The 20,050-nt window shown below is 41.6% G+C and overlaps 1 protein-coding gene and 2 long non-coding RNA genes across 3 annotated transcripts; 2 read left to right on the top strand and 1 right to left on the bottom strand.

Moving 5' to 3' along the window:
- Positions 1-1,254: 1,254 nt before the first annotated feature.
- On the top strand, positions 1,255-2,829 carry LOC310785886. The gene is made up of 3 exons (XR_014553199.1): positions 1,255-1,362; positions 1,893-2,027; positions 2,662-2,829. It is a non-coding gene; the product is annotated as an uncharacterized lncRNA (long non-coding RNA).
- Positions 2,830-4,114: 1,285 nt separating this feature from the next.
- On the top strand, positions 4,115-9,276 carry LOC310786031 (uncharacterized protein; the record flags this gene model as incomplete). Its single annotated transcript, XM_083647216.1, has 7 exons — positions 4,115-4,206; positions 4,295-4,381; positions 4,748-4,846; positions 5,424-5,578; positions 5,922-6,050; positions 6,170-6,310; positions 9,130-9,276. The coding sequence occupies exons 3-7, from the start codon at positions 4,831-4,833 to the stop codon at positions 9,274-9,276; spliced, it is 588 nt and encodes a 195-aa protein (XP_083503342.1). The 5' UTR covers positions 4,115-4,206; positions 4,295-4,381; positions 4,748-4,830.
- A 2,535-nt stretch (positions 9,277-11,811) lies between these two features.
- Positions 11,812-12,871, bottom strand: LOC310786432. Its single transcript, XR_014553217.1, has 3 exons — positions 12,736-12,871; positions 12,123-12,247; positions 11,812-11,950 (listed from the first exon to the last, which is right to left on the bottom strand). It is a non-coding gene; the product is annotated as an uncharacterized lncRNA (long non-coding RNA).
- Between the last annotated feature and the right edge of the window lie 7,179 nt (positions 12,872-20,050).

Genomic DNA, 20,050 nt, shown 5'->3' with positions numbered 1-20,050 from the left:
CAGCCCGTCATTGCTGGTGAAGCTCAAGCTGATGCTTCTCCACGCTTATCAATGATGAATCCAACTCAAGGTAAGTGTACTAGCTAGAGCTAATGGCGGCCAGTCTGTTTTGCTAGCTAGCTAACATTAAATAGCCTAGCCTAGTCGGACACGACAAGTAGCTAGCTATAATCAGGCCTAGGCTAGCTAACATTAGTGGGCTGGATAGCTAACTAACGCTACAGTGTTGCTAACTTAGCACATTTGTCGATTTCCAAAATGCGCCTAGCGCCAAATCTGGGTCCATTTTCTGACCAGGGTGTATGTAAATGTGTTGAATTGAACGGATTTTGCCTTTAGGCGCCAATAGCGCCTTAGCTTGGAAAAGAGTTGGCAACACTGGCGACCTAGCCCCATAACATGACGCTGCTACTGTACTCTGATAATATTCTCGTACAGCAGTCATTGTCACACAGCGTTCGAATCCTCAATAGGTGGAAAATGCTGTTAAAAAAGCTCTCCTACCCCTACCCGACCTCCGATTGAAGATCTGAAGATATGATAGTCCGCCTAGTGAAGCTAGTAATTTAGCCGGCGCTGTTAAAATGATACTGCTTGCGTGAAACAACCGTTTAGAAGCAGTCTTTGCACAGCCTGTGCCATATTGAGGACAGGAGAAGCTTCCTAGTGCCCACAGGAACCGTGGGAATTTGAGTATTTCATGACATGTTTTGCTTCCCAGGTGAGCTGGATTTGCGTTGATCACTGACAGCCGTCTCCATGTGACTGCATGTGTTGTTTGCTCGCTGCGTGCAAGCGGTGCACCATGATGGTGAGATCAAACACACCCTGCGGTAAATTCAGCGCAGGCTGTACAAAGACTGCTTCTAAACGGTTGTTTCACGCAAGCAGTATCATTTTAACAGCGCCGGATAAATTACTGGCTTCACTAGGCGGACTATCATATCTTCGGATCTGCAATCGGAGGTCGGATACAGGTAGGAGAGCTTTTTTTACAGCGTTTTCCACCTATTGAGGATTTGAACGCTGTGTGACTATGACTGCTGTACGAGAATATTATCGGAGTACAGTAGCAGAGTACAATAGCAGCGTCACGTTATGGGGCTACTGGCGACCTAGCTATATAATGTAAACGGACTGGCTTGCAAGCAGGCGCACGTCACTTAAATCCAGCCAAAGGTGACAGCATAGCCAATGAAAACAATCAAATGTGTAATTTCTAATGCTTTATTTATTTTGCTTTTTTTTATGCTGAAGCAGAGGTGGCGAGACTGTTTGCCCCATACAGGCGTGGGCGTGGAGCAACGCCACGGCGTCCAACTCCAGTTACTCAACGGTCTGCAACAACACGTCTGACCCAAGGTTATTAGAGTTTTTATTTTTTATTTCATTTTGACTTTTTGTCTTGAATTTAAGTTTTGTAAAGGGCTTTTCCCCTGTATGAGTCCTCATGTGTATTTTTAAATGACTCATTTGACTCCAGCCTTTGCCACGTACTGTACAAGTAAAGGGCTTTTCCCCTGTATGAGTTCTCATGTGTTTTTAGATGAGCCAATTTAGTACAGCCTTTGCCACAAACTGTACAAGATCTGCTATTTTCACTATTTTTGGTCAAGGTTTTTGACAACAGGGCTTAAAACTGACAGCTAAAAATATTGGAAGATACGATTTCATATCGACCCAAAATATTAAGCTTATGTATGAAATCTTGACAAAGACTAAAACGAACAACATTTTCTATGATATTAGTTTGTTTTAGTTAGTTTTGTACAGCGTCATTTTTGTTTTTATTTCAGTTAACTAAAATGTTTTTTCAACTCTACTTTTCGTTATTTCTTTAGATTTAGTTAACTGTATTAATAAACCTGGTCTGTCCTCCCTCCAACCACCAGCTGTGAAGAGACCAGCCAGATATACCCATCCCTTCCTGTGCCTGAGTGATCACTTGTGTGACACTGTCCCACCAAAATTTGAGAAGTTAGACCTGACAGCTGCTGGACTTGGTGAGAAGAGGATATGTTTTGAAGGTAAGATTGTACTTGGTATACTAGACTAAAACAATGGTTCTCAACCCTCCAACCCCCCCCTCCCCCTTTTTTTTTGTGGCTCTGGGCCACTAGCATATTTCAAACAATACTCAAGGACCACCCCACCACACAACAATATAGTATATAAGAAGGCATACCACAGTCACTTCTATTTTATTAGAAATGTTATATTAATATTTAGTTATGCTTGGTTGTGTGCTGGTGTCACACACCAACAATAGCAGATCTACAAGCTCACAATGCGGTGCGCATGGATATCAGCTATTTTTTGGCGCGACACAGCGCACAACTAAGTATATCAAGCCCTTAACACAAATTATTTAATTTCAAGCTTTTTCCCACACTACGACTGTTGGTTAAACAGTTTTCTTAAATTTAATGAACTTGTGAAATATCGCTTAATTATTTTTTATACATTTAACACAGGTCAAAAATAAAATAAACTTGTAAAACATTTTCTCATGGACCACCTGTAATTATGCCACAGACCATTGGTTTAGAAACAGTGCTCTAAAAGGTGTTTCTTGTTTGTCCGTTAAAACAAACATTGAATTGTTAAGTTTAACATATTGTGAGTTTGGTCTGTGTTTTTGTTTGTTGGTTTGTTTCTAAGGAGCTGCTAATGATCCGGAGTACTTCAGGATGGAAGTAGAAGCTGCCTTTCCGCCACTGAGAGACAAAGGGGGGTTTGAATTGCTTCGAATTGGCGGCACTACACGCAGTCGAGATCTGTGTTTAATCCCGTGCCCAGAAGAGGGATACACAGTGCAACATCTGCGAAATCCACAGACGGGTATTGGACAGGCAACGATATACATACGTCCATTGCAGAGGAGTATTGAATTGGAAGTAAGTGTCAATGAGGGCGTCTGCTAAATGCTTTAATTGTAATTAATAATATAGGGTTTTATTGATATGTTACCAAATATTTGACATTTCTTTGTAATTGAGCTTGATAAATACTTAATCAATGCCATCATGTGCTGTATATCTATAGTATCTGTTGTGCCAATTAAAAGTCTTTATTATGTGAAATGTTTCCCCCCGTAATGTAGACCCCTGCCCATACCTCTTCCCAACAAGCTGGGCCTCTCACGCGATGCCTGGGGTGTGACCAGAATTTCCCTTTTAATCAGATGAAGAGTCACCTGACAAAATGCACAAGGTAGATATTGCCCTTTTCTCTGCTATTTCTAAATTGATTTTTTTTTTGTTACACACTGTCCCAGAATACACTTTTTGTGGCATGGCTCCAGCAGTCTATTAGATGGTCAGCTTGTGTGTCCGCAGCTAAGCTTGCAAACTGCTGGACTGACCAAATTTCTCGTGCACACTGCCAGTACTCCCACGTTTTATACTTTAAATATTTAACTTTGTAATGGAAGTCAATGGGGCTCTAACCTTGCCCAAATTTGGTGTAACTGTGATAACTGACAAAACAGGCTGGCCACATTAAGTTAGAGATCCACTTTTGAGCCATGCCATTCCAAAGTTGGTCCAGAGATGTTTCACGTTAGTTTGGGACATACATTAAATAAATCTGTTGACACACATTTACAGGTCGCCCAGTGTTGCAGCAGACTCTGCCAACGACCACAGTTCATCAGACGAACTAGATGTCATTTTCGTCGTACCCTCAGTGTTCTCAGCCTCAGCTTCTCCAGCCAGGCCAGAAGAACCCTCCAGTGACGTTTCAACTTTGTCAGCCTCAATTACATCTTCAGCCTCAACTTCAACCTCAACTACATCATCAGCCAGGGCAGAGGAACCCTCCAGTATCGCCAATGACCTTAATGTGGTACCCTCAATGTCATCAGCCTCAGTTTCTTCAGCTTCCTCTCCAACCACAGGTATATAGTATAAGTTCGGAAAGACTATTGTTTACAATGTTGAGTTTTAGAAAAATTGTAACGTTTTGTCTTAATTTGCTGTCATCAATCATCATGCATCTTTACTTTAGGGTGGAAGGTTGAACCCGATGTCCCTAAAGCTGCGTGGCTCTATAAGACAGAGTTATGTTCACGCTATGAAAACGAAAAGGGACTACATCTAAGAATGGACTTGAGGGACGATGTTGAGCAGCAAGATCAAGCACTTTTGTCCTTCTACAAGGTTCCTAAGAACAATTGGGCACGCCCTCTGACTTGTAGACTGGAAGGTACAGTATGACTCAAGTGTAAATGTTTCGAGAAATTCTGACTTTTTCTATTAAAGAAAGTTGCCTGAGAGTTTTCTTTTCCTTATAGGAGATCGTGCATTTGGCGAAGGAGTGACCAGGTTCTTCTTCTCGAAGATAATTTCCCTGTTACAGGATGGCATTCACCTGAATCTTGGTGTGTTGACAATGAATAACTGTTTATTTATGAAAATCTGTGTCCCACACATCACTCATATCTAGCATAGGGGCATTAGGGCTGTCAGGATAATTTTATTTTAGCTGACGATTTTCACACAAATAGTTGTGATAATGATTTAATTGTGTTTTTATCTACTTTAAAAAATAGCGGAAATAGCAGATCTGCTAGCTCACAATTGCTAGCCTTGCATTGTGACACGTTGGCTTGTAGATCTGCAATTTTCGTTGGCGATTTGGGGGGGGAAAGCGGACCAAGTAGAGCGCAGACCCGCGTCAACTACTGTAGTATTACTTTACTGTGTATAGAGGGTTTAAGTGGTTAATGCTATTGTATTCTGTGCAGGCAACATTGCTGTTACGAGGCTTTTTGATGGCGAGCCAGATCATTTGGTACCATCTATCTCTGAGACCCTGATTGAGTGTGACATGTTCTTTGTGGCCGGTAGGTTGATGTATTATTGAAAGGTCTATGCTCAAGTTTCAATGGCTACTTTCAACTAAAAGTTAAGATCAGTGTTTTTTTTTGTTATTGTCAACATAGCCTGTGAAGACCAAAAGCTACAATTTATTTCTCCTACTTTACTTAACAAATATAGTCCAACTAGCAAACACCATAATCCAAAAGTCCTATAACTAAAACTCTACAACTGAAAAAAGAAAGGTTAAAACAAGAACAGCTGTACTTTTGCTTTTGTCAGCATAATTCATCATTTCAATAAACAGGCATTGTACCATTTGCTGGACTCCAGTGAGTGTTCAGGGACTAGGATGTTCCGTTACTATTGATGAATCGATAGACTAAAGTTTTGGATACCTCCAGCGGGGGACAAACCGGTGACCTCATTTTCAGACGGGCTCTCTACCCACTAAGCTACGGTAGAAGAAATGCATTGTGTTTTTTTGTTGTTGTTGTAGGCTATTGTTTATAATAAAAGAGAACACTGGTCTTATTCTTTAATGGCAAGCAACTTTTGTTACCTTTTTGAATGATTAAAATGGTACATTTTGTTTTCATTTAGCGAGGATGATGGGCCATTCATTCCTGCATGGTGGACCCTGTGTGTCTGGCCTCAGTCCTGCAATTATTCATGTTCTCTTTGGGGGATCAGAAGAGACTGCAACGATACAAATTGAGGACTGCCCTGACCTGGACATCCGCAGCACCATCCAATTGGTATGGCGATTGATGTTTGTGTTCTGCCATTTTGAAAAATGTGTCTTAAAAGTGCAATATAGTTTTTTAGGAGTAAAATTTAAACCTTAGAAAAGTATTCTATGGTGCAGACAATGGTACACACAGCCCAACAAGCCACCACCTGCTGCCACTGACAACACTCCGCTCTCGTTTCCTCTTCCACATCACTTGACATTTTGTGGCTCTAGTGTGAAGCGGCAATTTGAGCAACATTTTACCTACAACTAAAAAAGGTGTTTAAAAATTCTTGCTGGCGACGACAATGAACTAAATGTTATTTTTGTGAATGTTAAATTTTGTTTTACTTTCTATTGTCTGACAGCTGGAGGGCGATGCAGAGTTGACTGAGGAGGAGACCATGCGTGTCAGCCAACTAATACAGGCCGCGGATCTGCCTCCTCTCACCCAACGCACTAGAAGATGGACATATGACCGTCTTCTCCTCTATGCTGTGAGTGCTGATTCACACTAACTCATTTGAAGTGTGAATAAAAGATGCATAATCGTTTTTATTGTATTATGTCATGATTTCATCTCTTTTTGGTTGGTTTACATTTATTTGTGATGTAGGTTATTAGGCGAACTAGCCGTCAAGTAAGACAGCTGAGGAAGGGTTTGAAGGAGACCATGCTGTGGCCACTTCTTACCGAAAGAAGAGAATGTGTTCCGTTGTTCTTCCCAAGGGACTCTGAAGCTGCACCCAGTTCTCAGGTAACAATGGCATTCACACTTAAAAGAGGCACTTATTTTTTAGGTTGTAGCAGACTTTGCTGGAGTAAAGATGCTGGTATCATATTGACTACAGAGCTTGAGGGGAGTTAAAGACCCACTCCGCCCAAAAAATATATGTATTTTGTTTGGATAATGTGTTTTTTAAGCTTACTCATGAAAACCCTTGTGGTTTTTTGCACTATACTGTGGATATCTCTAAAGCAGGGATACTCAACTTGCTTTGCCCAGGGGCCACTTTTGCAAAATGACAGGAGACCAGGGGCCGGTCTATAAACAAACATGAATCATATACATTTTTCTGTACATGTAGCTCATTGTAGGTTTTTGGGGTGCCAGCTGGAATTTAGCCTGACAATTTTAAATGTTTAAGATTTTTACACTCTGCCATGAACCCACATGGCATAAATCTGAATCACCAAGCAGAATACAAAAACAATATCCAGTGTATTGGAGGTACAAAGTTAGAAATTCCATTTCTTCACCTCTTCAATTCAGTTCAGTTACAGTATCAAATCTGTTCAGAGTAAACCCTCTTCCCAAACAAATCAATAAAGGATCTCTCAAAAAGAAAATTAATCAAACAGGTCGACTTTGTGCACACAGGGTAATTAGTTGGGTTACGTTAAGTTAGTTACAGTAAGTACCGGTACATAAGTGCCTGGGTGGCAAGCAGACTGCGATATTTGTCAATTTAGCTGGAGTTAGAAAATGGTCAGGGGGCCACCCTGCACCCTATCGGGGGCTGCATCTGGCCCCTGGGCCTCAAGTTGAGTATCACTGCTCTAAAGTTTACCATTGATATAGAGATTTACAGCCAAAATCTAGTTTTCACACCAGCACTCACAGAAAACTGGTTTGATGCAGGGCACTTGATGTCATGCACCCAATGCTAAATGAGGGCAAAGATGGAGCCAAGTTTGAGGTACTATGAAATTTTGGGCGAGAAAAATACTTTACATGAACATTTATTGAATAGAGATGATTTTTCGGAGGATTTAAACCACACCATGGGACATGTGGAATGGGTCTTTAAGATACTGGTATCATAAACTGGAGACCTTGAGGAATCATGCTAGCTTGCAGAGAGGAGAAACGGTTAGAGGGGAAACGGTTGACACAACATGCTAAGCTGCATCTCAAAATAATCTTCAGGTTTTCAGATCATGTGTAATATTTTTGTGACATCTACTGTTGACCTTGTATCTCCCCCTCATGATCCCCCATCAACCACCAAAAATACACCAACATGGGTCTATGATCATAGAGCAGGGGTTCCCAAACTTTTCCATTCCAAGGCCCCCCAAATAGTATTAGCCTTTGGCTGTGGCCCCCCTATTGCAAGAAGAAGGAAACCCATTGACAATACTATTAAATGTAAAATATCACATCCATATAACCTCAGAATATATTTCCTTACTTTTATTAATGTAATAACGCAATAATTACATTTGTATCAAATCTTTTCTTATTTCTTCATACAGTATTTTTTCATATTCATTGTTTCTGTTTTCCGTTATAAACATTGTTCCAGACTATTACCTACACCAGGGGGAAATGACAATGATTGTGATGACGACTGACAGGCAATTAGACAGATGGGCATGGCAAATGTGATTTTTATGTGGAAGCAGGTGATTTGAATATATTTCTTAATACTACACTAAATTTAATTATACATTTTAATTAACTCATTGAGTGCCAAGGACGTCGATCGACGTCAAAGTAAATAGTGACGTAGAGTGCCAAGGACGTCGATCGACGTCAAATGCATTTTTTGACGGTGGGACGTGGATCAAAGCTTCAGGCATCTCCTGTACAAATATGGGAGCTATTGAAGGTGTATACGGTAATCTATTTTACGGACTCATTAGGTGGCGACAGTGCTCTCCAGATTAGAGACAGGTCCGGAAAACAGCAGGAAAAAGCCGTGATCAAAGAGAAACCGATGCATGCTGCAGCCAGAGCCATATAGATTGCTCTGTCGGGAGCTGACGTTGGCTGCGGACAGCAGTCAATCTGCGCTCACAACTGAGCCCCTTTGTCTCTGTCTGTCTGTCTGTATAGTTTCTCCACACGATTAGCAGCCAGAAAAGCAGCACCCGACGCCAAACCATTCTCAGCAGTCCGGTTTGGCTCTTCCGTGAATCGACAGAACACCGGCGCACAAAAAACGGAGCACTCCGAAAATAGAGTGGGTGCGTGTTAGGCTGTGTGAAGTGTGGGGAGGAGTTTGCAGCTGAGGGGGGGGAGAGGGGGGTGGGGCACGCAGGGCATCACACAACTACACCACGTCACTACATCAGAAAATATTATCTTCAGTCAGTGAATGTGCTTGAAATGCTTCATTTCACAAAAGGCGGAATATCTCAGCTAATAATTTGAAATGCCTGTATTTGCTCAAAACAACCTATCTTCTCCGGCTCATAACTAAAGAACGGAAAATTGTATCAATAAACTTTTTTTTGCTGATGATACAATAGAGCCAGCTCGTTCTTTGTGCGTGTTCGGTGTTTACATATTAATATCACACAATATTCTGTGGGCCTCGAGAAATCACTGAAAACGCTCTGAAAACTCTGGCACTGGGAGCGTCCGTTCTCCAAAAGTGGCTGGCACTCAATGAGTTAAGAAAATATTCTTTATTTATTATTTTATGGTATTAACAAATATAACAATAATTTCCTTCCCCATAAATATGTTTTTTAACCATTTCCATTAATTTGCTGAGGTCCCCCTAGTGCCTCCTGGAGGCCCCCACTTTGGGAACCACTGTCATAGAGGTTTTAAATCTTTTGCAGGCAATCATCGAAAGGATTGTGTGGCCCATCCTGGATGGTGACAACGACGATGATGAGTGTACTCTCGAAGATAAGTGCAGAGTGGCAGCATACCTTCGGCTTTTCATTGAAAATGGTAATCAGTGCAACATTTACTGGAAGCTGTGAATCTGAATGTTACATTATAGTGAAAATGGGTGAAGGCATTTGTAAAGTGGTTAACAAAGTTGTCATCTTCAGGCATTCCTACATTTTTAAAGGGATAGTTGGGATTTTATGACTATTACTCATGGATAATGCTTAAACGCAATGACACTGGTAGGGGTTTGGGTTGTGTAGTTACCTTGTCATGGTGTAACTAGTCTAATTGGCGAGATATCTTGGTCCATTGATTAGATATTGTAAAAAATAGTATCCTCATTGACTTACATTGTACTGTGAAACAGCTGTCAAAGTCACTCTTTTAGCACATAAATGAACGCAAACAAAGCTGACTGCCAATATATAAGATCACAAAACCCAGTATGGCATTTGTTTTGAAAAAAAATGTCAGCTTCCTGCTGATTTTACTATTTGAAGATCTGGATCCACGGATCCAGTCTGGATCTTCTTCCTAATAGAAATAGCTAAATCAACATGAAGTTGTATTTTTTTTTAATACAAACAAATTCTGTACCAGGTTTTGTGATGTTACATATTGGCAGAATCAGCTTTCTTCGTTTGTGCTAAAAAAGTGACTGAGCTTGTGGAAGCTAAAAACTGAATCTAAGAAAAACCCTCAAGCTATGTAAGTCAAGTATTTTTGGGAATATCAATGGAGCAAGATATCTCACCAACTGGACTGTTACATCATGACATCAGTGCCACAGTAAATAATTATTACACAGGAATCTTGTAATTGACACATGGCAACACACTCACACCACTACCCCCACCCAATACAGAGATGGGTACATGGATCAAAATGTATTGTATTCATTCTTCATATTCCCTTTTTTTCTTCATTATAGCATCCTCGAAACAACTGAAAACACTCCTGAAGTTCTGGACAGGATGGGAACTTGTGCCCAGAGAACTGACGGTGGAAGTGGTACACTCTGCTCTCCCGAGGTCCTCCACCTGCTTCGAAACACTCCGTCTTCCAGCACACTACCAAGACTATGACTTATTTGTGACTGACATTCAGGCCTGCATTGACACTAGTGACAGTGGATTTGGTATTTCCTAGGTCAGTGGTTCCCAAACTGGGGTATGCGTCCCCCTAGGGGTACGTGGAGGTACTGCAGGGGGTACTTAAGAGAAAGGGGACATTTGAAAATATAAGAATAAATCCTGAAAATAAACGAAACATTAAAATAAATCTGCTCAGGAGGAACTAATTGCAACTATTTTAATCAATTTCTTAATTTGTAATGTTATATTCTTAAAAAGGTGGGTTATTCATTGCATCATATGCTATCGTTTTTTTTCTAAGAAAAATGTTGGAGTCGGCTAAAGGGGGTACTTGGATTCGGAAATCAGGGAAAGGGGTTATTGAAGCCAACAAAGTTTGAGAACCACTGCACTAGGCTTATTTTGTAGTTTGTTTTCCAGGCTTTTTGAAACTTGAGCATAGACCTTTAACTAGTCCATCATCAACCTACCGGCCACAAAGAACATGTCACACTCAACCTGTATCTGAGAGGTAGATGGTTCCAAATGATCTGGCTCTCCATCGAAAAGTTTAACATCTTTGTTGCCTGCACATAATACAATAGCATTAACCAACTAAAACAAGGTCAGGTGAACATCTATTAATGAGGTGGCGAGACCTGTTAAGGCAGAAAGTTCTTCCACCCTCTGAAGGCATTTTTACACTATCACAAACATCAGTTGCCGATGCTTGATTATTCTCAACATCGTCTCCTAAGTATTGAGAGCTGAAACAAGTGTTCATGACCTTGTTTGACCTAGGCTAGGGCTTCATGCCCCAGAAGTACTTATTATATTTACTTTAACAGGTTGAGTGTGACATGTTGTTTGTGGCCGGTAGGTTGAAGGTCTATGCTCAAGCTTCAAATGGCCTGGAAAACAAACTACAAAATCATGCCCCAGAACAGTATTTTTATACTAGTACTTTTATTTATTTTTACTTTAAGCACTTTACAAACAAAAACATTACATTTGAAAATGTCTTGTTGTTTTGTTGTTTGTTGGTTCTGACTTGAAGCACCTGTTAAAACTTTATATTGTTAAAAAAATATATTGTCAAAACTTATTAAATGAGTTTTAAAACTGTTATTAAATGAGTTTACATTTTTTTAACCTAGGTGGTAGGTAACTTCCAAACTCAACTGTACCAGTACAACATCACAAGCTCGAGTGTTCAGCAGTCATTTTGATGTAAATGTTCAGTTTAATTTAACCTGCTTGAGTGCCAGATATGAATGACAACTACAGGGGAAGTCCTAGAAATGCACTGGATGTACATGTGCTTTATGTTGGCAGAGAGGAGAAGACGGGAGGACAAAATACCATGTGCCATTTTTTATGTTTGGGTTAATCAGTGTGTGAGTGTGCCATAGTAACATTTATGCACAGTTCCCATTTCAGCACATTGTTTTCAATGTCATTCCTTCATTTACAAAGGGTTCCAATGTCAAAAGGGGACTTGGTATGTGGATGAGAGGGAAAGTCACCCCCCCCCTGCAAAAAACATCTCTTGCACACATTGCTACTGTGCCATTGTTTGAGCTGCTCCATGTCAGTTGTTGCATGCAGCAGGGCTGAGACCATGGCGATGAAGACAAGTCATGCAGATACTGGGGACTGCTGGGCCATTTCTGCTTGGTGAAGTCCACACCTGAAGGAAAATGAACACATGTACACACAATCCCAGTTAAACACAGTACTGACATAATCATATCAGGATATAATGGTAACTGGTTATTGTGAAATTATTCTAGAGTAGACAAAGGCCATAGATGAGAGGTGATGGGAGGATTAAGAGGTTAGGGAAGTGACAGCTGACCTACAGTATCTGTGCAGCCTAGGTCCAGTCCATCTTCTCCCTGGCTGTGTGATTGAGGTCTGACAGCAACATCCTCCATGGCTGTGGTCACAATTGATGAAATGCTGACTCCATCATTGTGTCATTAAGCTGTAAACAAGAGGGAGAGAAATGTGTCAGTCATTTTGAACTGAAAAGTTACATGAATCAAGACAACCAACACAATTGAAAATACAGGCAGAGCCAGGCAGGGTCTTTGTAGCTAAATAAGCTGCCACACTTCTAGTGGCTATGTGATTATTGAGAATTATCGTTTCTATGAGCAACATAGCCTACTTTGTTATTATGTTTTTAAGACTATGCTGCATATTCTGCCTTCAACGTTATGACAATACAATAACTGTAGCTAGTAATAATGTTCACTTAAAACTGTGATGCCGGTACTAGCACCCATGTCCTGCAGACCAAGATCGCTTTATGACACTTGTATTATGTTCTCTCTTGACAAGATCCTTGTAGATTTGTGTTGTGTTGTCTCATCATAGCTTGGTCAATGCCGTTTACAATCTTTACAAGGCTAACCTTAAGTAGCTGGCTATACTGTCTCAGTAACGTTAAAAACAGCAACTTAACATTACCTGTTGATGTCAGCTGACTCCCGCTGACGATCCTTCCAACATTGCATCCCTAAACTCATTCAAGTCTACTTTTACTTAATTAATAATCGATAAGACTTTATCACCCACTAAAAACTCTTGTGACGATTCACTGGCATTTAAACATGGCGGAGTGGGCCTTGGGCAGACAGATCAGGAGACAGACCAAAGTAACAGAGTCCAAGAGCAGAGGATTACCCAATCAGCGAATAGGTCCCGCCTTATGGTCCCGCCCCGTTCGTGTTGATTGACAGATGGCGATGTATTGGTCCAAAAATTAAATACGCAATTAAATAAATAAAAAACGCCATGAAATAAATAAAAAACACAATGAAATAAATAAAAACGGCAATTAAATAAATAAATCTATTTATTTATTTAATTGCCGTTTTTATTTATTTCATTGGCGTTTTTATTTATTTAATTATTTATTTATGATTTAATTTTTGGACCAATGTACTTGAAAAGTCATCATGAAATAGATAAAAGTGGTCATGAAAAGTCATCAAGAAATCAATAAAAGAGGCAATGAAAAGTCGCAATGAAATAAATAAAAATGCAATGAAATACAAAACCCAATTAAATAAATAAATGCATTTATTTATTTAATTGTGTTTTTATTTATTTAATTGGGATTTCTATTTATTTCATCGTGTTTTTATTTATTTAATTAGGTTTTTATTTATTTCATTGTGTTTTTGATTTATTTCATTGCATGTTATATTTATATCATTGAGTTATTTATTTATATCATTGTGGTATTTCATATATAATTGTTGGGCCCATACGCTTCCATAGAAATCTGACTGCCCTGCGTGGAGATCCGCTGTAAACAGCCTAGGCTACCTATAATCCGCTTGTCAGAAACTTTTCAAATCACTTCACGGCTCGAAGCTTCACGATCACAAGAGGATAATAATAATAATAAGCCTGAAAAAGTCACTTTATACTACTACCCCTAATCCCCTATCCCTGCAAAATGGATCTAAATAAAATAGAAAAGAAGCCATTTTCTGGCAGCAATATGCAATTATACATCTTACCACACAGTGTCGCTAGTTCATTGTAAATGTCTACTATTTAATGTGATGTACAAAGGAAGACAGAGAGTGTGTAGGCCTACATGTATGTATTTGTGTACTTATGTGTGTACCATATAACATAGACTATACAAATAGGTGTGTGTGTGTGTGTGTGTGTGTGTGTGTGTGTGTGTGTGTGTGAGAGAGAGAGAGAGAGAGAGAGAGAGAGAGAGAGAGAGAGAGAGAGAGAGAGATTAGCTCTGCATATTTTCCACTAGAAGTCATTCTCACACATGGAGCAATTAATTGTGAGAGTATGTTTTCATCACAGGCGTTTTTCATGAACATTACTGAAGGGCCATGGGGGGATTTAGTCAAAAGGATTGACTGAAATAATTATATTTCAACCAGTCAGTCAAAACTAAATTAAGTCCTTCACTGGTTAAGTCCCCTCACCCATATTGAGCCAGGGGACAGAGAGACAGACCTGAATGCAAAATGCAGGGATGTTTATGGAACTCAGAAAAATGATCTATAAATCCTATACCACCAAGCTCAACTTGCCTTGTTAAGTCACATTGCTATCAATATCCTACTATAATTGGAGAGCTGTCTGTTTGACCGGAGTTGCAAGGCACACCACACCGTTGCTCCGATTGCCTCCCCAAAAAATCTTCTTCTAATGGCTTGCGGCACATTGCTGCCTCTTACAGTTGATGGTCTCACTCTAGACCTGGTTCTTCTTCTTTCAACACCTCAAGTTTGACTGTTGCACCTCATCTCATGTTCCTCCGCTCCTCGTCCCTCCTGAGCAAGGCGCCTTCACCGTCGTCATGATGAGTCAATGATGTCATAAATATTGTGACATAATAAGAGATGTAATTGTGACATCATCAGTGATTTCATCAATCCTAATAAAAAAAGCAATCCTATCACATCATAGACATTGTGACATCCCTGATGATGTCACAATGTCTATGACATCACTGATGATGGTATAAGATTTATGACATCACCGATGATGTCACAACATCAAATGTCTATGACATCACTGGTGATGTCACAATGTCTATAATCTGATAGGATGGTAGATGTTGATTGTGTCGTGTGTTGGCAGTACAGGCTTGGCTGCTCAGAACCTTGAGGGTGGTAGGACAGTTCATTCAAGATTCCAGATCCCCATCCCAATCTTTGAAAACTGTCTGCGCCACCAAAGCTGACTCCTCCCTGGCTAAGCTCATCAAATAAAGCATCTTGATCATCTGGGATGAGATATTCAGTGTCCACCGCTTTAATGGAAAGAACTCTGAGGGACCTGATGGAATCAGAGCTCCCTTGGGGCAACAAGGCCATGTTGCTTGGTGGAGACCCTCAGCAGACACTACCAGTTGTCAAGGGAAAGTGACGTTCAGTTCGGGTCAGGATTCCTCCAGGGTGGTGAAGAAAAGACGCAGCAGTAGACTCAGGATTCTGAGACCTTCCCTATCCTACAAAATGGATGTGGTGACAAGAGGCCCGTTCCCTGGTATTGACGCGGCTCCGCCCGGCTCGACTCGCTTTTTTGTAGCTTTCCGCCGGTCAAAAACCGGGACAACCAGGGTTGAGTCGTTACGCAAAAGTTACTTTTTATAGTAACTAATTACTTTTATTATACAGTAAGAGAGGTAAGTAACTGTAACTAATTACTAATCTTCAGCAACTTGCCCAATAAATATTGGAAAAGACCCACATTATTAAAGCACTCCCACTCAATCCACTGCTCTGTGCTCTCTCTTTCACCCACTGTGCTCTCTGTGCTCTCTCTCACCCTGCTCCTTCACGTCCTAAGCACTATGTCTTCAGTCAAATCACGGAGATTTGATGAGGCTGCAATCCAGTGCCTTTGAAACAAAAGGCACAACATCAACTCCATCGCAGTCCAAAGAAAGAGAGCACAGATTGACTTTTTATATTGTACGATTTCATCTGCACCATTTACAGGGAGAAAAGCCCAACTACACACTGTATTAGGTTTCTTTACTTTCACTCTTTACCTGCTTATTATTAAGAACAACCTTTCCCTTTTCTTTCACCCTCCCTCTCTCTCTCCAGTTGTCCTCCTCTTGCCAGCGCTCTCCCCTCTTCTGTGGAAGCTTGGATCCATCTGGGTAAAACAAACTGTCTGCGCCTCCTTCTTGGCCGGCAGCATCTATACACACTCACATTTTCCCTTTTTTCATTCAGTTTTTTGCTCACTCCTCGGATTTCTAACACAGGGAGGCATCTTGTATTTTCCAGGGGAGACCAGCTAGCTGTACGGCAAACCCAGGCCTCCCACTTTCCCCTGTGGTCCTCCTCTCTTTCTCTCTCTCTCTCTCTCCCTCTCGCTCACCAAATACGATTTTTAACCGATTGAGGTCAAGGTTAGAGATCATTCCTGGCTGTCTATAAGGAAGAACAAATCAGATGTCATGTTGTTTAGAACTTGTCACACATCCAGGAAAGGATGAGGTCTGTACCATACATGTCAGATGTCTTGATGCCTGACCAGATCGAGGCCAGCTTATTCTTCCAGTCCCTTGCAAATATTCTGTTTTAGCTTTGATAGATATAATGAAGGGGCCAAGATATTTTCTTTAATTGTGAAAGTACAGATTGTAAGCTTTCAAATGATGTGTCAGACATTGAAATCTAGAAATAGTTAGAGGAGATATGCTTATCTGAATGTGCATACTCTGTACTCGGTTTGCCCTGAACAAGCTTAGTTTGCTAACAAATTATACTGTAAGTATTTAGTGATCCTAAAATTGTTGTTATATTGAGAGCGTTCCTCAACATCTAAACTTGCGTAATATGAAAAAAAGTGAAATCTTCTTTTTTCTTCTTCCGGAAAAAAACCTTTTATATTGATTTGTGCGATTTCACAGTAGCTTGTTATGCCTTTCACCAGACCATGCCACATTTAGTGTGATGAAAACACGTAGAAAGAAAGGTTAGACGTCTCATATTGAGCAATTTTCTGCGCAGCACTGTAATTTATTATCCGCAGAAGAATGTTCTGTTATCATATCGTGGTTGGAGTTATTATTGGTGTATACAGGATTGTTGCAAGAATGATATACAACACCCACGCAGCCCATTGCGGGTGACTGGGCTAAACGGGGGTGATTTAGTAACAAGTAACGACTAACCAGTCAGACCTCTTAGTTTGTGTTCCAGAAAAAAGCTCTTAATGTGTCATGTGGGAAAACATATTGATATTTTGGGAGCTATCATCCTCGCATTGAGCCACGCTGAGCGAATGCTGACTATTAGTAGATTCAAAACATATATGTCTCGAACTCGCTGATTAAATCCACACACGTATGTTGTGCTAGGCCTATATCTCTTCTCTGGCCCCAGCATAAGATAATACATAACTCACTATATAATCTAAATCTGGAAACTTAAAAATAACATAGCAACATGATAAAAACGTCTTGGGTTAAATACTGGGTGAGTCAGCTAATTTGTGAGAGACACATATCATCGCCGGTGGATGAGATGGGTGGTCTCTGCGTCATTCCCATGGGGAGAGAGCCCTCGACAGTAAATCCCACTGTATATTAGTGTAGCCTCCATTGTGTAAACATATGACACGGACACAACTCCACCTTTCCTGGTCATCGTTGTTGTGCATGAAATGACCACACGGTGCTATTCCCATTCCCACAGGAATGACATCATTCCCGTCTGAAACAGGACCGTGGGCTGTATCCCAACAGAGGCCCTGTCACGTCGGGGCCCCTAGCGACGCACCTGAGCTTTGCTTACCTCTCGCGTGTCAGATATTATCCCACAGCGGGACACGCTCTCTGCCCTGCGCCGTAAATCTGCGAAGTCTCGGATGACTTACGGGGTTGCGCCGGGGAACGCCACGAAGCCCCCCCCGGCCGAGGCGACAGTAACGGTGTGTGTATGTAAACATAGAAATATATAAATCCCTCGTCGGGGTCACTGGTGGTGGTGCTGGGGATGGCTGGAGGCCAGACGTGAAGGCTGCTTCTGCTCCCTCTCTCTCTCTCCCTAGGCTGCCTGGAAGAAGTGTGGCATTGTCCGGTCGGGCCCCCACAGCCGGGCCCCCGAGCACAGAGCTGCTGTCCAGGGGAACGTGCGAAGGCCGGGCTCGCCTGGAGACTGCGGGCCTGGAGACTCCAGGGCTTAGCTACCTCCTCAGACTGTTTACGACCACCTCCTGCCCCGCTGCCTTCTGCTCAACTGCTTCTTTCTTTCCAGGAGGAGCTTGCTGCCAACGGGGAAGAAATGTCTGCAAAACACACTCTGCTTGTATGAGGAGTCCTGAGTTAGAGAACCAGACTGATGGAGATGGAGACTGCCTGAGACTGCAGATTGCTCCTCAGGCTTAAACCTTCACCACTTACAATTCCCCCCTCCTGTCCCGGTCGTTATACCACCCCTTCTGCCGATCTGGGGAGAGCCGTAGACTATAGCACATGCTTCCTCTGATACATGTGCAGTCAGTCGCCAGCCGCTTCTTTTCACCTGAAAGCGAGGGGTTTCACCGGCAGGACGTATCCCCCCCAGTTCCCCTCCACCCTGAACAGCCGCCCCGACCGACCAGAGGCACTAGTGCAGCGACCAGGACACATACCCTTAATCCGGCTTCCCACCTGCAGGCACGGCCAATTGTGCCTGTATGGACATGCGACCAAGCCGGAGGTAACACGGGGGCTCGAACCTGCGACCCTGCGACCTACGTTGATATTGATATTCCCTAGAGAAGATCTGGCTTCACTGCCTTGCTCAAAGGCACCTTGAAAGGGACTGAATGAAAACGTGTCTGGAGGACACGTTGTTTTTTTTGTTGTCTTTTGACTTCGGCGCTACCGGCATATTCAGCTGTGCTGCTCATCTCACAAATGCAGGATCCTTACAAAATTGAGAAGGGAAATGAACAAAGCTTTCATTAAGATACAATACTGTGGATACAGTAACAGCAGAGATATGATCATCCAATCCAGACACAAGTTTCCAAAGTTTTTTGTGCCCAGTTTATATTTGCTCAGAGGGGTCAGAATGCAGGTCAGCCATTTGTTGCATCCCTAGAGAAGATCTGGCGTCACTGCCTTGCTCAAAGGCACCTTGAAAGGGACTGAATGAAAACGTGTCTGGAGGAGCAGGGATTGTAAACGTGATGATAAGGTCACAGCAAAGTCTCTCTAATAACCAGAGCATGCTATCGCCTCAGAGGAGAAAATCTAAATTCACCAAGCACACTGCTTGGTGAAGGATACAAGTAGGCTACGACCCCTAGGGGGCAGACTTTAATGAAACGAGTGTAATACTTTAGTTTGACCTTGATTCCCATCACATTTGATCACACACTGGAGATTGGAGACTAATAGTCAAGGTTGTTCCTCTCTTGCCAGACAGTCTCACTTTCACGTCGCCCACAGGTGTCCTCCCACTTCCCCTCCACAACGTCCATGTCACTGCTCAGCACACTTTATCTGCAGACACCATCATGGCTGCCCTGCAGTAAGTTGGTGGTTTTATAAAACAGTGTATAATGGAAAGAGCTGCTTACAGTAGCCCAGTGAAACGATCATTGTGCACGAAGGAAAATAGGAAGTTGTCCAATAAGAACATCCTGGTCCAATTGCAAAGTAAACAGTCTATATGCATGGCAGCATTATAACTTGGAGCTATTTTGAAGGATGACACTCCCTCACAATAAACATGCGTGCATACTTTCATAAATAACTGCCTTGGCGAAGGCCTCGCATTGAGGTTTTAGACGTTTGGACACATTTTACAAGGAAAACTGGCTCAAAAAGATGATGCCTAAGATTTCTACGCTCAAGTGACTGATCATAATGGAATTCATGTAATGTATAACACAATAGCTGAAACACTAAAATACAGAAGAAAAAATCACACAATTAACACAAGAATTCACACAGCAAATAAGGTTTAAAGCAGACAATTTGTCAGATTTGACTCTTGCAGGCTTAATTATAAAATAACACATTCCTACTGTTTTACAAATTAGACAGGTCCGTGACACTGGCTGAGGAACCAGCATTTAAAATGCGGGTGCTTGCTCATGTGTGTGTGTGTGTGCGTTGCGTGCATGTGCGCGTGTATGCGTGTGTGTTGCGAGGGCGAAAAATTTGCATGTTTCAGGGAAGAATCAATATTGTTAGCCATGGACGCCGTTAGAAGACTCTCTGTCTATAATAGGACGAGAAAAACAACAACAGAGCTGCTCATTTCTGAAGGCATTTTAATTGCTA

The sequence above is a fragment of the Poromitra crassiceps genome, assembly GCF_964638095.1.
Source record: "Poromitra crassiceps genome assembly, chromosome: 12".
Lineage (NCBI taxonomy): Eukaryota > Metazoa > Chordata > Actinopteri > Beryciformes > Melamphaidae > Poromitra > Poromitra crassiceps.
The sequence above is the reverse complement of the archived record's forward strand: the minus strand, read 5'-3'. Positions and strand labels throughout refer to the sequence as shown.